At 49.7% G+C, this 12,790-nt stretch overlaps 7 protein-coding genes across 7 annotated transcripts; 4 read left to right on the top strand and 3 right to left on the bottom strand.

Moving 5' to 3' along the window:
* Window positions 1-58: 58 nt before the first annotated feature.
* N7532_006225 (uncharacterized protein) lies at window positions 59-612 on the top strand (the record flags this gene model as incomplete). Its single annotated transcript, XM_056618719.1, has 2 exons — window positions 59-235; window positions 289-612. 2 exons carry the CDS (start codon window positions 59-61, stop codon window positions 610-612), a joined length of 501 nt encoding a protein of 166 aa, XP_056474878.1.
* Window positions 613-673: 61 nt separating this feature from the next.
* Window positions 674-2,279, bottom strand: N7532_006224 (aldehyde dehydrogenase; the record flags this gene model as incomplete). The annotated part of the gene is made up of 4 exons (XM_056618718.1): window positions 674-824; window positions 875-1,317; window positions 1,370-1,763; window positions 1,813-2,279. 4 exons carry the CDS (start codon window positions 2,277-2,279, stop codon window positions 674-676), a joined length of 1,455 nt encoding a protein of 484 aa, XP_056474877.1.
* Window positions 2,280-3,151: 872 nt separating this feature from the next.
* On the top strand, window positions 3,152-4,190 carry N7532_006223 (uncharacterized protein; the record flags this gene model as incomplete). Its single annotated transcript, XM_056618717.1, has 4 exons — window positions 3,152-3,201; window positions 3,254-3,612; window positions 3,686-3,862; window positions 4,078-4,190. The coding sequence occupies 4 exons, from the start codon at window positions 3,152-3,154 to the stop codon at window positions 4,188-4,190; spliced, it is 699 nt and encodes a 232-aa protein (XP_056474876.1).
* A 1,123-nt stretch (window positions 4,191-5,313) lies between these two features.
* On the bottom strand, window positions 5,314-6,570 carry N7532_006222 (GPR1/FUN34/YaaH-class plasma membrane protein; the record flags this gene model as incomplete). Its single annotated transcript, XM_056618716.1, has 8 exons — window positions 5,314-5,359; window positions 5,414-5,550; window positions 5,613-5,788; window positions 5,841-5,909; window positions 5,966-6,019; window positions 6,075-6,175; window positions 6,229-6,318; window positions 6,386-6,570. 8 exons carry the CDS (start codon window positions 6,568-6,570, stop codon window positions 5,314-5,316), a joined length of 858 nt encoding a protein of 285 aa, XP_056474875.1.
* A 1,255-nt stretch (window positions 6,571-7,825) lies between these two features.
* N7532_006221 (uncharacterized protein) lies at window positions 7,826-8,534 on the top strand (the record flags this gene model as incomplete). The annotated part of the gene is made up of 2 exons (XM_056618715.1): window positions 7,826-7,885; window positions 7,923-8,534. The coding sequence occupies 2 exons, from the start codon at window positions 7,826-7,828 to the stop codon at window positions 8,532-8,534; spliced, it is 672 nt and encodes a 223-aa protein (XP_056474874.1).
* Window positions 8,535-10,351: 1,817 nt separating this feature from the next.
* N7532_006220 (DUF1761 domain-containing protein) lies at window positions 10,352-10,943 on the bottom strand (the record flags this gene model as incomplete). The annotated part of the gene is made up of 3 exons (XM_056618714.1): window positions 10,352-10,486; window positions 10,549-10,853; window positions 10,928-10,943. The coding sequence occupies 3 exons, from the start codon at window positions 10,941-10,943 to the stop codon at window positions 10,352-10,354; spliced, it is 456 nt and encodes a 151-aa protein (XP_056474873.1).
* Window positions 10,944-11,783: 840 nt separating this feature from the next.
* On the top strand, window positions 11,784-12,631 carry N7532_006219 (uncharacterized protein; the record flags this gene model as incomplete). The annotated part of the gene is made up of 2 exons (XM_056618713.1): window positions 11,784-12,034; window positions 12,145-12,631. The coding sequence occupies 2 exons, from the start codon at window positions 11,784-11,786 to the stop codon at window positions 12,629-12,631; spliced, it is 738 nt and encodes a 245-aa protein (XP_056474872.1).
* Window positions 12,632-12,790: the final 159 nt, after the last annotated feature.

Here is a 12,790-nt window from a genome sequence, read left to right as displayed (position 1 = left end):
AAGATGGCCGTTCATATGACACGTTGATGGACCCGTTACCCCTCAGAAAGATATACCCATGACCGAATCCCGAGCCATAGAAGTGAGCTTCTATGAATCGGTATGGGGAAATGAGGGCTCGCTGAGAGACTTCACTGCTTTAAAGCGCCTATCCCTGTCCATCAACTTCCTGCTGTACTTTACAACAGAAGTCAAGAGCGGTCTGGGCGAGTTCGGGGAGGATGAGAAGAATCTGGTGGATAACCTGCCAAGTTGCCTGGAGTACCTCTGGATCCGGGACTACAAGAGACACGCAACGTCTCGGTGGGGGGCATGTCTCGACAGCACGCGGACTGGGACGAGCAGGTTGATGCCCTGATAGCAGCCATCGAAGAAGGGATATTCCCACACCTCAAGGAGGTCACTGGGGTCGACAGAAAGATCCCGAGCTCGATACATGGCACCCATCAAGATCGATACGCGACCATTTGGTCTCTTAGTGAGAATGGATATGAGACAGATGGTGTCATCGAGGCCCGAGAGCGTGGGGACGTGGACTACACAACGGGCGAGAAGGCCTTTTCCAAACACATGAATAGTGACATATTTTCTTCCGCCAATGAGCCCAAATGAACTCAAGAATAAAAGCGAGTTGGGTAATGATTAACGGAGTTCATTCTGGCTAACCAACTTCTCAAGCGCTGTAATCCATCCATGTCACCGATTTAGTCCACAAGAACTCATCCAGCATGTTGGTTCCGAATCGTCCATATCCGCTGCTCTTGAATCCTCCATGAGGAAGAGCAGACTCATCATGGACAGTCATGGAGTTGATGTGTACCGCACTAGTTCTTTTGTTAGAACAATACGAACCAACTCAGAGCGAATCACTTACCCAGAGTCAATTTGGCCCGCAACATGCAGTCCCCTGGCCAGATTCTCCGTATACACCGCAGCACTCAATCCGTACTCTGTGTCGTTTGCAACCTTGATCGCCTCCTCGTCGCTGTCAACCACGAAAAGTGACACGGTAGGACCAAACGATTCGGTCTGATAGATGTCCATGTCCTTCGTCACATTCTCCACAACAATTGCACCCATCCGAGTATCGGAAGACACTTGAGTATCAAGATCGCCGAGAAGAACTTTGCCACCTTTTGCAACAGCGTCCCGAATCAAATCCTTGTTCTTAGAAATAGCTTTGGAATTAATCGCCACCAACCCGGTGCTGGGGCCACCAAGGACATTGTTGACTGCGACTTTCAAGGCCTCACGGAACTTATCGGCGACGCTTCTGTGGACAATAATTCGTTCTGTGCACATGCAGACTTGACCGGTCTGGTATTTGTGTTAGCTGTCAGCTCTCATATTCAAGGGCAGATAGACTTACATGCATGAATGATCCGATGGCAGCCCCCAGGGCGGCCTTTTCCACGTCGGCATCTTCAAGAACGACAGTGGGTGCCTTCCCTCCAAGCTCCAAGATCACGGGCTTAATGTAAGTCGCCGCGATCTGGCCAATCTTCCGACCGACAGCAGTACTTCCAGTGAAGCTCAACTTCCTCACTGCGGGATGGGCGATGAGTGCCGTAGTCACATCCGCGGCATATGCAGGCTGAGAATAAATGACATTGAGACAGCCATCTGGAAGTCCAGCTTGGCGGAATGCGTCTCCAATCGCCCAGAAACATTTCGGAGACAGCTCTGAGCCCTTCAGCACGGTTGTGTTTCCGGCTGCGAGAGGGAGAGCTACGGATCGGATACCCAAAACGAAGGGACCATTCCTGGTCACGGATTAGTCCTGAGACAAAGATTCGGACCATGTTTACTTACCAGGGCGCGATTCCGAGGACGACTCCGTAGGGCTGCTTATAGACCATTGCACTCATTCCTTCCTGTGCCAGGACGGGGGAAGTGGCTTGGATACCCGACACCTTGCCTGCGACATCCCTCAAAAGATTCACACCAAGCATAAGGATGAACTCGGCATATGGAACCTGCGAGCCGGTTTCTTCGCACATGTACCCGACGAATTCATCCTTCCGAGCCTCGCAGATATCGGCTGTCTTCAGTAGAATATCTCGTCGTGTCGCGGGCTTGGTCTTTGACCACTCGGGGAAAGCACTCTGAGCTGAATCAACAGTTTGTGTCACACTTTCGACAGAAGCGGAACTGCATTTGTGCTCGACCTTGCCATTGGCGGGATTGATCACGTCAAACGTGGTTGTCGTCGTGATGTCCTTGTTTCCGATGATGAGAGGCACCGTCGGGCCGGGCGTTCTAGCTTCGGAAGCCGTCATGTTCGAAGGATACTGAGGACGAGAAGGGAAAAGAGTGAGACGTGGGGTGATGTCCGCAGATGTGAAGAAGGCGTGAGATCCGCGTTGGAAAGCCGTGTACGTGCCCCTCTAGAGCTCTGGCCATCGTGCTGACTTTATAGCTAAATCAGTGATTCATGCAGCTATCGTCTGATGACACTTCTACCGAATCCTTTACCGCATGATTGGCCGCATTGGCCGCGTTGGCCGCTATAGAGCTAGCCTAGTCGCAATTATAGGAGATTATGAAGCGGGGTTGAATCAATGCAGATCCCGGGCCCTCGATAACATTATCGGAAGCTGTCAATGGTGCGGTTCCGAAACACTTGGCCAGTACCCTTCCCCAAAAGAGACAGCACGGAAGCCAAATCTGGGGTGCGGGGCTCGATTGCAGAGGTGCGGGGATCGTTGGGGGAAGATTGCCGATTTTCGATCCCGAACGCTTCGGCTTCATCATCGGGTGGCGACGAAAGTCTAATCGCGATAGAGCTTCGGCCGACTTTGGAATATGCAGCTTCAGTAAGGAGTTCATACTTGGATATACAGAACAAAGCATGGGTCACGAAAACAGTGTCTCATATTTCGTAGATTGATGACAATAAAGCCTGCTAAAGCATCCGGGTGTCGGGAAATAAACAGAAGAATTTTCTATAAGTCTTCAGTCTTTACCTCCCTGGCTCTTTTCTCATCGAAACATTTTTCATCCCAAAATGCCAGTTACCACAGAAGCCCTCATTTTCAGAGAGCTTAGCTCGCCTGTAAAGCTGGAGAATATTGTGCTCGATGCTTTACTTCCAGATTAAGTCCAGGTCGAGATTCATGCCTCTGGACTCTGCCACGCGGACTTTTCTTGCATGAGCGGAACCTATACCGGCAACCTTCCCGTGTGTCTTTGGACACGAAGGTATGTATCATTCTCCGATCTCTCTAAGCTTCGCTACTGACATGCGAAACAGGAGCTGGTGTAATCCTAGAAGTTGGAAGCAACATCAAACACATCGAGTAGTAAGACAAGGTCTTAGTCAGTTTCGACTCCTGTGGATCCTGTGCATAGTGCACCTCCGACCACCCAGCATATTGCGTGGAGTGAGCCCAACGCAACTTCGGACAGAGACAAATGGACGGGAGCGCGAAGATGGCGCGAAGGTCCACTGGAACTTTGTCGGCCAGAGCTCATTCGCTCGGCATACCATCGTCCACGGCAGCTCGATTGTCAATGTCCCTTCCGAAACCTCACTGGGCCCTTTCTCCCAGCTCGGATGTGGCATTCAGACTGGTGCTGGAGCTATTTTGAACACAATGGACGTGCAGCCTGGTAAGTCGGTGGCTATTTTTGGCGTCGGGTCCGTAGGCGGAACTCAGAGATGCCGTGATCATCATCGCGGTAGACCTGCAACCCCAGAGATTGGAGTTGGCGAAAAAGCCTGGGGCGACTCATGCTGTGGTTGGCTCTGATGAGGATGCCGTTGCCCAGATTCAGAAGATTACTGGGTCTAGCGGTGTTGACTATTTTATTGGTTGTGCTGGTGTGCCCCAAGTAGTTGAAAAGGCGCTGGAGTGTCTTGGTAAGTGTGGAAAAGCAGCAACTCTCAGCGCACCAGCACCTGGAAAGCGAGCGGGAGTGGATGTTATTTCTCACTTGGTTACGGGACACCAGTATATTGGCTGCTGTGAGGGCGACAGCGTTCCTCAGAAGGCAAGCAGGCCTTCTCCTTTATTATGTAAAACTTGCTAATTTCCTCATAGATGCTCCCTTATCTCATTGGACAACATTTCACAGACCGATTTCCCCTCGGCCAAATCGTTTCGTTCTATTCCGTCAGTGAATATGGACGGCTTTTTAAGGATATCAAAGATGGCATGGCCCTGAAAGCTGTTCTTCTCTGGGAATAGAATCAGACAGTCAAATATTGTCCATTTGGCCTCCTTATTTAGCTTCTTTATAATGGTGCTGCAATATCAATTGAATTTACCGATTGTCGCTTCATCGCAATCGTCTTTAGCTTCTTAAATGCTTATCAACAGCTACAAGTTCGTTTCTGCAAACTCCGAGAATTCTAAAGATTACGCTCTATTATATGCCAAAAATGATGTTATAGGAATGTGTTTTCTGATATGCATCTTTTCCTCGGTATTTCAAACTTTTGAGCTTCTGAATCATTTTTCTCATCCGATATTCAGAAGGCTGTTGTCCTCATCGGAGGGATGTCGGGGATACAACTTTGCTTTTTCTTCTCGGGAAGCTATTCGGCAGTCCTATCATGTCGCACCACGAAAACTCAATCCATAGTCTTAATTGTATGTGAGCTCACAATACGCCAAGGCAATTCCGGGTTTTATCCGTGGCTGTCTGCCGTATTCGGTAACCGGCTGGGGTCAATGCAGAGTGGATCGGCGGAGAAATTTGCGGGGTGTCACCCTCAGAATTGAGTCGTCAGAGGAGGCATCACAGATGATATGTGGAGATACTCATTGGTAAACCAAGTTTGAGCTAAGTTCTAAAATGTGGGTTCTCGTCTCAACGGGGGAGATTAGACGGATAGTCAATTGTGTTAGAATTCACCGGTAAGGAGTAGAAAGTGTCAGAATTTACATAGTATTTCTTGGTATTAGCACTTGAAGTGCGTATATACAAAAGGTGTTTGATATACAAATTGCGTCAACTCACAGCCTAAATGAATAAGGAATTGTGTTACGGGCCGTTCGAAAGAAACAGATTGATTCGGTGCCTACAGGACGAGAATCTCGAAGATGAAGAAGGAGAAATAAAGAAAGTCCGCCAGAAAAAGAGGAGTTATGTCCCCAGCAAACGCGTAGTGCAAACGACCCAATATTATGCCTCAGGCATCCTTCCACGAGACGAGGCTATTCCCAGGTTCATCCGTCACATTGTGGAGTAAATGACCGCAGTAAGCAATCAATCTGCCACTAACGGATCCCAGTATTCAGCTGACAAGGCGCATGGAGAAGTTTCGCACATGTCAAGGAGCTAACAGGAATCTTGGAGCACCTTTCTTCATTTGTCACTGTTGGTCGCCGACTCAAGATCTTGCGAGCAATCCCTGTGAAGCCGTTAGAACAAACATGGAAATTCAGTGAGTTCGTTGCACACTTACGCTTTCTTCAAACGATCCCAAAGCCCACTGAGATCTCCAACAGGCAAGGTAAGAGGGAATCCAACAGAATCAAGGAGTTGTGCTGTCAGCAAGTAGAAGCCAAGCACACTAGCCAGGAATAATGCAGCACCGCCGCCCTGGACGCAAAGGCATTAGCGACTTGAAAAGCGAAGAAATCGATCGGAAGGATAAAACTCACCACTGTCAAGCGGTTACCAAGCACCTCATCTCCAGCGCCCAGCTTCCAATAAGCGGCAGCTAGAAGCGAGAAAACCACAACGAGAGACGTGAAAATGACGACGTATACCACATTCGTACGCGACGCGCAAATGGTATAGATGAACATCAGAAGCGCCATGAATAGGAAGAAGAATGCTGATGCAAAGTCAGTCCCTGGACAATTGAATAAACGTATTGTAGGACGTACCGAATGTGTTCACGAAGCCAGGACTATGAAGTCCTGCGATTGTATCCGATGTCGAGGGGGAATAAGGGGCTAAAAAAGGGTTAGCGAGTTCAATGTGTGGAGGAAATTTTAATCTTAGCACATACCTGCAGCATTGAAAGCTGGAGTCATACTCGCGCCGAAGGCCAAGCAGAAAGCACCTGAAATGGTCAGTTCCTCGTGTCGGCGAGTTGATGAGCTTCAAGTTTGACATACCTAGATGTCCAAAGACAACGGAGGAGAATGTATTTCCAATGACAAACTCGAGGATACTAGAAAGTACCAGGAGAACTCCGCCAAATAGAATCAAGACGCCACTATAAAGGTCAGTAAATTGCAACTCGGATATTGCCAACGAGGGAACTCTTACGTGAACGCAGCACCAGCTCCGCCAGCACCTCTCCAGGCCATCAAGCAACAAGAGACCGGTGTGGTTGTCAACACAAAACCCCCCAGTCCCCTATAATATAAATTGTCAGCGATGTTTCATCGAGGCTTCGGAAATCATATCTGTAGGGAGTTCTTACAATGGAGTTGGGTTTCCCAAATTCTTCGTCAGAGCCGACTGGCGGTGCATCATGGGGTTGAGATAGAGCCTCTCAAACTGCTCCGCAGACAGGGTCACGGAGGTAGGGACCTGGGTTAAACCAGGCATGACTCCAACTTCATGATGCGAAGCCTTTGAATTGATGCGATGGTTTTCGTGAGCCATTTTGTCGCTTATTGTACTCGCGTGCACCCAGACGCACACGGATAAAAAGACGAAAATGAGGAAGTAGACAGAACGATCGAGCAGACACAATAAAGTCGAATCCACAACCACTCCATCTCTGCAGCCATCACTCTCTTTGTAGCTCCTTCAACTGCAGAAGGGTACGCAACCAGAATCCCCAAACTCAAAAACCATGTCGGGAGCCAGACCGGCAGTCTTCAGATGCACTGAGAGTATGTCGGAAGTGCCATCGGGAGCGCTGATAGACAGTCCCATATTAAGGGCTCACATATATTCTGGAGAAAGATTGGAGTACCCCACTAAATATTGAGCTCTGGTTTGCGGAGAGTTCAGGAGAGTTCAGGATCGATATAGTGTGTGCATGATCGCTGTCGTCCTAATAAGATGGTTAGCGACGAAGAAATCCGTGGGTCTGCCGAACCTTATGATAGACCGAACGAGGTACCGAAGCTGAGCTTAGGATCCGATACTTGTTTCCGACATTGATGGCTTCCGAATGAGTAGGGCCGTTTTCCTCGGGCTGACTTGAGAATAGAGAATTAAGGAGCTCTCAGACCTATATTTACATTACTATGAGAACGCTGCCATCGTTTAGACTGCTCACTGCTGGTCTTAGCTGGTGTAGGTGATTTCTATTTCATGGCAGGCGCAATACGATATCGGCTTCTATTGGTCACATAGGTTGATTCTCGCTGAACTAAAAGTCCATGCCTCCGCCTGACTTTTCAGGTGTTTATGCACTTCAACTTTTGACAACTACCGCTCCTTTCACGTGGTCGGCCTTTGAGTCTGATTGATGAGGGCTGGTTAGTCGGTTGATTGATTTTGCCGCTCTGTAGAAGTAAGGACAAATCAATCAACCAATCGACCAGCCAACTTACTGGCCTATCGATCAACGAAATGCTTTGGCCGACCGCAGGGGCCATCGAAGAGAGCAGGAGGGAGAGACATGGCCGTTATTTTGCGGGAGCTGTCGGGGCGGGCATTAGTAATGCCTCCCGCCGTGCGCGACGATCGGGTCCGGCGGTACAATTCTCCGCGCTCTGCACCTCCGGAGTTACCCTGACGTGCCGCATTTCGAACTTCAAGGCTGCCACGACCGCTTGACGCACTTTACAGACTTTTAGAGGTCAGTCAAAGATCCAATTCCAACCCTACACCACCCCCCAGCTTCAATTTCCGGTGTCCCAAGACCTGATGCGCTGACAAGACGGCACAGGTCAAAGTCTTCAATATGGCCGGCGGTGCTCAGAAAGCCGCCAAGGTGGCGTCGTCCGTCGTTCCGCTCGCCCAAGTACGTTCTCTCGATAAATTAAGGCTATATTGGACAGACATTGACTCGTTCGCGACAGAAATACACCCTCCAGTCCACCGGGTTCTGGGAGTTCGTCCGCCGCACCCTCGCCGTCGACCCCAACCGTTCCACCGGTGTCCCCTTGAACTCCCAGTACCGTCTCCCGACTCCCGGTTCCATCCCTCCCCTGGCTTACGATGACCCCGTCACCGTTCCGGCCGGTGACATTGCCGACAACCCCTACTGGAAGCGCGATGTCCGAAGGAATTACCCGAAACTGAGCACCGTGACCCAGGCCGATGCCGTTGGCCTGTTGACCGTCGGCAGCCAGGCTGCTCCCAAGGACGATGTTCTGCAGATTGGCGAGGCTGGCGAGAAGCAAATTGCCGAGGTCAAGGAGCAGGGCCAAGACCGTGGTCTGTCTGCGTTCTTTGAGAAGGACAAGAGCACTGTCGTCAGTGTTCTTGGCGCCAATGGTCTCCCTCCTACCCCCGCCAACCTCAACACTGTTCCTAAGGAGAACCAGTCTAAGTATGATCTTGACTCGGAGCACGGTTATCCCGAGAAGTATGTTGTCCTTGTGGGACTCTTTATGGATGCCTTGAGACTAACGGTTGTTTTTAGGTACCCCTGCCGCATGTTTATTTGATTAGATCATTTTTTGGAGAGGTTTTCATTCCGCTCGTAAAAGGGCCAGCTAGTTTCTGTGACATCCAATATACATTTCCTTTTTCCATTTCTTGTTATCATATGCCTTGAATATATGGCAGAGAAATATGACCTGGTACGATAAAGGATAAAGTGACTGTTTTGCTCGGTTCTTTGATTCCTGTCTTCGTTCCCATTTGAAGTACACGGCTCTCTTTTCTCTGCCCTTTTTCTGGGTGATAATCTCTGCAAGATCTCATCGCCCTGGAATGTATGCTTTGAAGTAGGACAGCATGAACAGAGTTCCAGGGTAGAAACATACAACATGAGACGATATGGCTCATTGGCGAATCCTGGTTGTGGCCCACTGTAATATGAGGGGGAAAATGAGGAGACAGCAGCATGCCTGCATACAGACCAAGGAACCAGTACACGAATTCCCAATGACCCTCATGCTTGACCCTAATGCGTGAAAGGCTGATGCTGTTGGGTAAACTCGTGAGAAACGAATAGTTCATTCTGGATAGTTGAATTGTAAAAGATTTGGCGTTCACGGTGTTCAATCATTGCTTGGTACGATATCGCGGAAACCCATCGACCTTTCCCAAGTTTCGGGCCATGAGTCGAATTTCGTTCTCCTGGTCAAAGGAACTCATGACGAGATGAAGCTAGGATAAATTTTTACTTAGTGTCAAAATCTTCCTCGAAGTCCTCAAAATAGAGCAGGCTTGAAGCTGAGCTCTTCGGCAGAGCGTTGTCAGGGTGCTTTTGGTGATTCCAATGAACTTCTCTCGGTTAAAGAGAGATCATGAAGCCTAATAGACTGGCCGTTGAGAACCAAGACCACCAAAGGATTGTGTGGTCCTTCCAGTCATCTCATTTTGATCAGAACTCAGATCTCGATGCAGGTTGAATCGTTGCTCGGCTCGAATCTCCGCTACAGTGAATATGCCCGAGATTGACAGTTCATGCGTACTTTCTGGGACCTAGGAAAGATTTTAATTGCCAAAAATGGTTGTAATCGCATGAAGATCAACTGGGAAGCTATTCCAAACGTACACGAGCAGTTTGTGGTAAGATCAGGTCTCCCGAAACCAAAGTGCGTGGTATCAAAGTTGTTGGGTTGGTGAAGAAATGGTGAGATAGTGTATTTGATGAATCCCAATTTAGTCGCACTGTAATACCAATTGATTCTGCATCAAGTGAACAAAATCTTAAAACGGAATAGGTGAATTTGAGGCAGATCCAATCCACCTAACTCGGCTCATGGATCATGGGCCTGGCCGGAGTTAATGCACCACCACCGGGCATCATTCCAAAGAATATCGAAGATGAGGAAAGGAAGATGATGCAAGGAACAGAAAGGGGAGGAGGAGACATTGTGGTGGTACACCGCTCGAGGTTTACCTATGAGGGCTGGAGAGGGGTTGTGACACGTGGAGAGCCGATGCCCAGGAAGATGTGAAGGTAAGGGAATATGTGTAGAAAGTGTATATAGTGTCCACACTCGAAACCCAAACCCGCATTTTCTTGATGCGAAAAGGAACCGAGCACACACTACGTCTTGCATTTACAGCTCGACCCAAGTATCTGAACGGTCCACCACGGTATACTCAAGTGACCCTCCAAGAGGCTCCGACACTAGCACGACAATCACATGTCCTTCATAAGTGATTCCAGGGTGACACAAATTGGATTCATTTACAATTAAATAAAAGCGTAAGATACACAGACGCCATCCACTCTGGATATTGATCATGTCTGGCCCAAACTACTGTAAAGTAACGGGATCATTTATCCGGCAAGATCATGCGGGATCTAATCGAAGGGGTTGGTGCGGGTTCCCCACCAGGTGAGGAACAAGCTCAGACCAACAGTCTCGAACACGCGAGACACGGCTCCAACCGCAACGGTATCCAGAGGCCTCTTCTCTGCGAAGATTTGGCTGACGAACTGATGGAGAAATTAGCACATGAGCTTGTGAGGTTGAAGCTGATCTGAGCTGGAATACATACACCTGGAGCGGAGCTGGCGAAGAAGATCAATGTACCAAGGTAAGCGGCTCCCTTGTAGCTGAGGGTGCCAGTGGCGTTGATCAGAGCGGCAACACCGTAGGTCTGCACGGCGCTGCCGATGAGGGAGCTACCCCATGCGGCCGCGGCGCCGGCGGCCTCCTTGGACTTGATGAACTCCTCCTTCGAGTTGGCGGCCTGGGCGCGGTGGTAGGTGTCACCGAAGACCGGGGCGAGGATGCCCAGGGAGGCAGTGTGGGTGAAGAACGTACCCAGCGCGATGGCGGAGGGCTTCACGGGAGGGAGGTCTGGATGATAGTAACTGGTGTTAGTGATACTGTTGCTTGTCCGGTTCCAAGAGATGATCTCTTGAGGTACTCACAGTGCAGGGTAGTCATGATGGGTGAATTGCTGATTCGATGATTCGAGTTAGTAGAAAGAAAAGGGAACCAGGGGGCTGATGAGGTTTAAGAAGCGCTTTCTGAAGCTGGCCAGGCTTGCCAGGCATGCGGTGACGTCGTCATGATTCAGCGCAATGGGGAAGGCGCATGACGTCAGGTTGCAGCGAAACTGGGCCAGCTTGAGTTGCGTCCTCCCTTTTCGACTGCTCCTTCCGGCTTGAGATGGTTCGCGTCGGCCGGAAGACTTTGGACCTTGTTTTAGGAAGCACGTCAGATGGCCTGCTTGTTCCCCGCTAGTCGACCCCGGATGTCGTACATCCACCATGTGGGTTCGTCCCCAGCGGACTGGATTGCCGATCCCGTTGAGGCACCACGCACGGGCGCACGCTTCTTTTTGCTTCTTGCCGTATATCCTCCGATCAGATTAAGCGGTCGAGTGATACAACAGGGGCCTATGAAAAAAAAAATTGGTTTCGCACTTCTGCATAGCGGTGCTAGGACGTGCCTCATACAGTCAAGCTTTTTTATGGTTCGACCAACAAGTACAGGCCAAGATTTATTCAAGTTCGTATTGTACTAGTGCCCTTTCTAATAGCTCGAAGGGCTATACTCTTCATAAACACACCCCCAATAACCCTCTCCCATTCTCTAATTGAGCCTCTCTATTTCTCCTTCAGCACATCATGTGATTCGCCGGCGATAAACACCGGGCTAAGGCGACGAGGCCCACTAGCGTAGATTAGATTTGCCGCACCGAGATTCTTTGCTGTTCCATCCGAAAACACAATTCACTCACCCCCAGCGCCCTTGCACACAGCCACGAGGCCAAAAACCACTATGCTGTCAAGATCCCCGAGCCCAGTTTCCGATCCGGACGCCCCTTTCAACGTGAGCGACGCATTGGCCCCGCCACGAGTCAACAAGGCCGCGAGCACGACAAAAATCACCTTCGACGGACTCCTAAACGATCCCCTCCTCCTAAAAGAAGATCTAAAGAATGGATGTGGTGGCCAGCTCTGGCCTGCAGGCATGGTTTTGACAAAATATATGCTCAGTCAACGCGCCTCGGAGCTGGCCGGGAAATCGATGTCGGTAGTCCATGTGGTCTGGGGGAAGCCTCTTTCACAACTTTTCTAATTCCCTTCCTCGGATGCTTGATTTGTGAACACGAGCAAGGGCTGACATTTTGCACCAACAGTGTCGAACTCGGAGCCGGAGGAGGCCTTGTCGGACTAGGCGTCGCGCGAGAATGTGAATTCGCAGCACCCCTTCACATCACAGACCAACTCCCCATGTTCGAATTGATGAAGGAAAATGTTGCACTGAACGACCTCGAAAGCAAAGTGCAAGCTTCAATACTAGACTGGGGCGAACCGATCCCGACTCACATTCCAGCACATCCCGATATCATCCTTGCGGCCGACTGCGTCTACTTCGAACCCGCCTTCCCGCTACTTATCACGACACTCAAGGATCTCATCGGGCCAAACACAACGTGCTATTTCTGCTATAAGAGGCGGAGAAGAGCCGATTTGCGGTTTATCAAAATGGCGAAGAAGGCCTTCGATTTTCAAGAAGTTCGTGACGACCCCAATGCGCCAGCCTATAATCGGGAGAACATCTTTCTCTACACCCTTCGGCGCAAGGCTCCCAAATGCGCCAACAAGCAACTTGCGATGGAATAGATCATAATCGACAGCGACAATCACATCTTTCATTATCGACAGCGACGAATACGACGACAAGCTTGGCTCTTTTATTTTTCACTAGATGCAGCGATTGACATTCTCCAAATGATGAACTCAGAATGCTATACATATGTGCTCCACAACTCCCATCACCAT

The sequence above is a fragment of the Penicillium argentinense genome, assembly GCF_028826775.1.
Source record: "Penicillium argentinense strain IBT 30761 chromosome Unknown utg000005l_segment0_segment0, whole genome shotgun sequence".
NCBI classification, from domain to species: Eukaryota; Fungi; Ascomycota; class Eurotiomycetes; order Eurotiales; family Aspergillaceae; genus Penicillium; species Penicillium argentinense.
The sequence above is the reverse complement of the archived record's forward strand: the minus strand, read 5'-3'. Positions and strand labels throughout refer to the sequence as shown.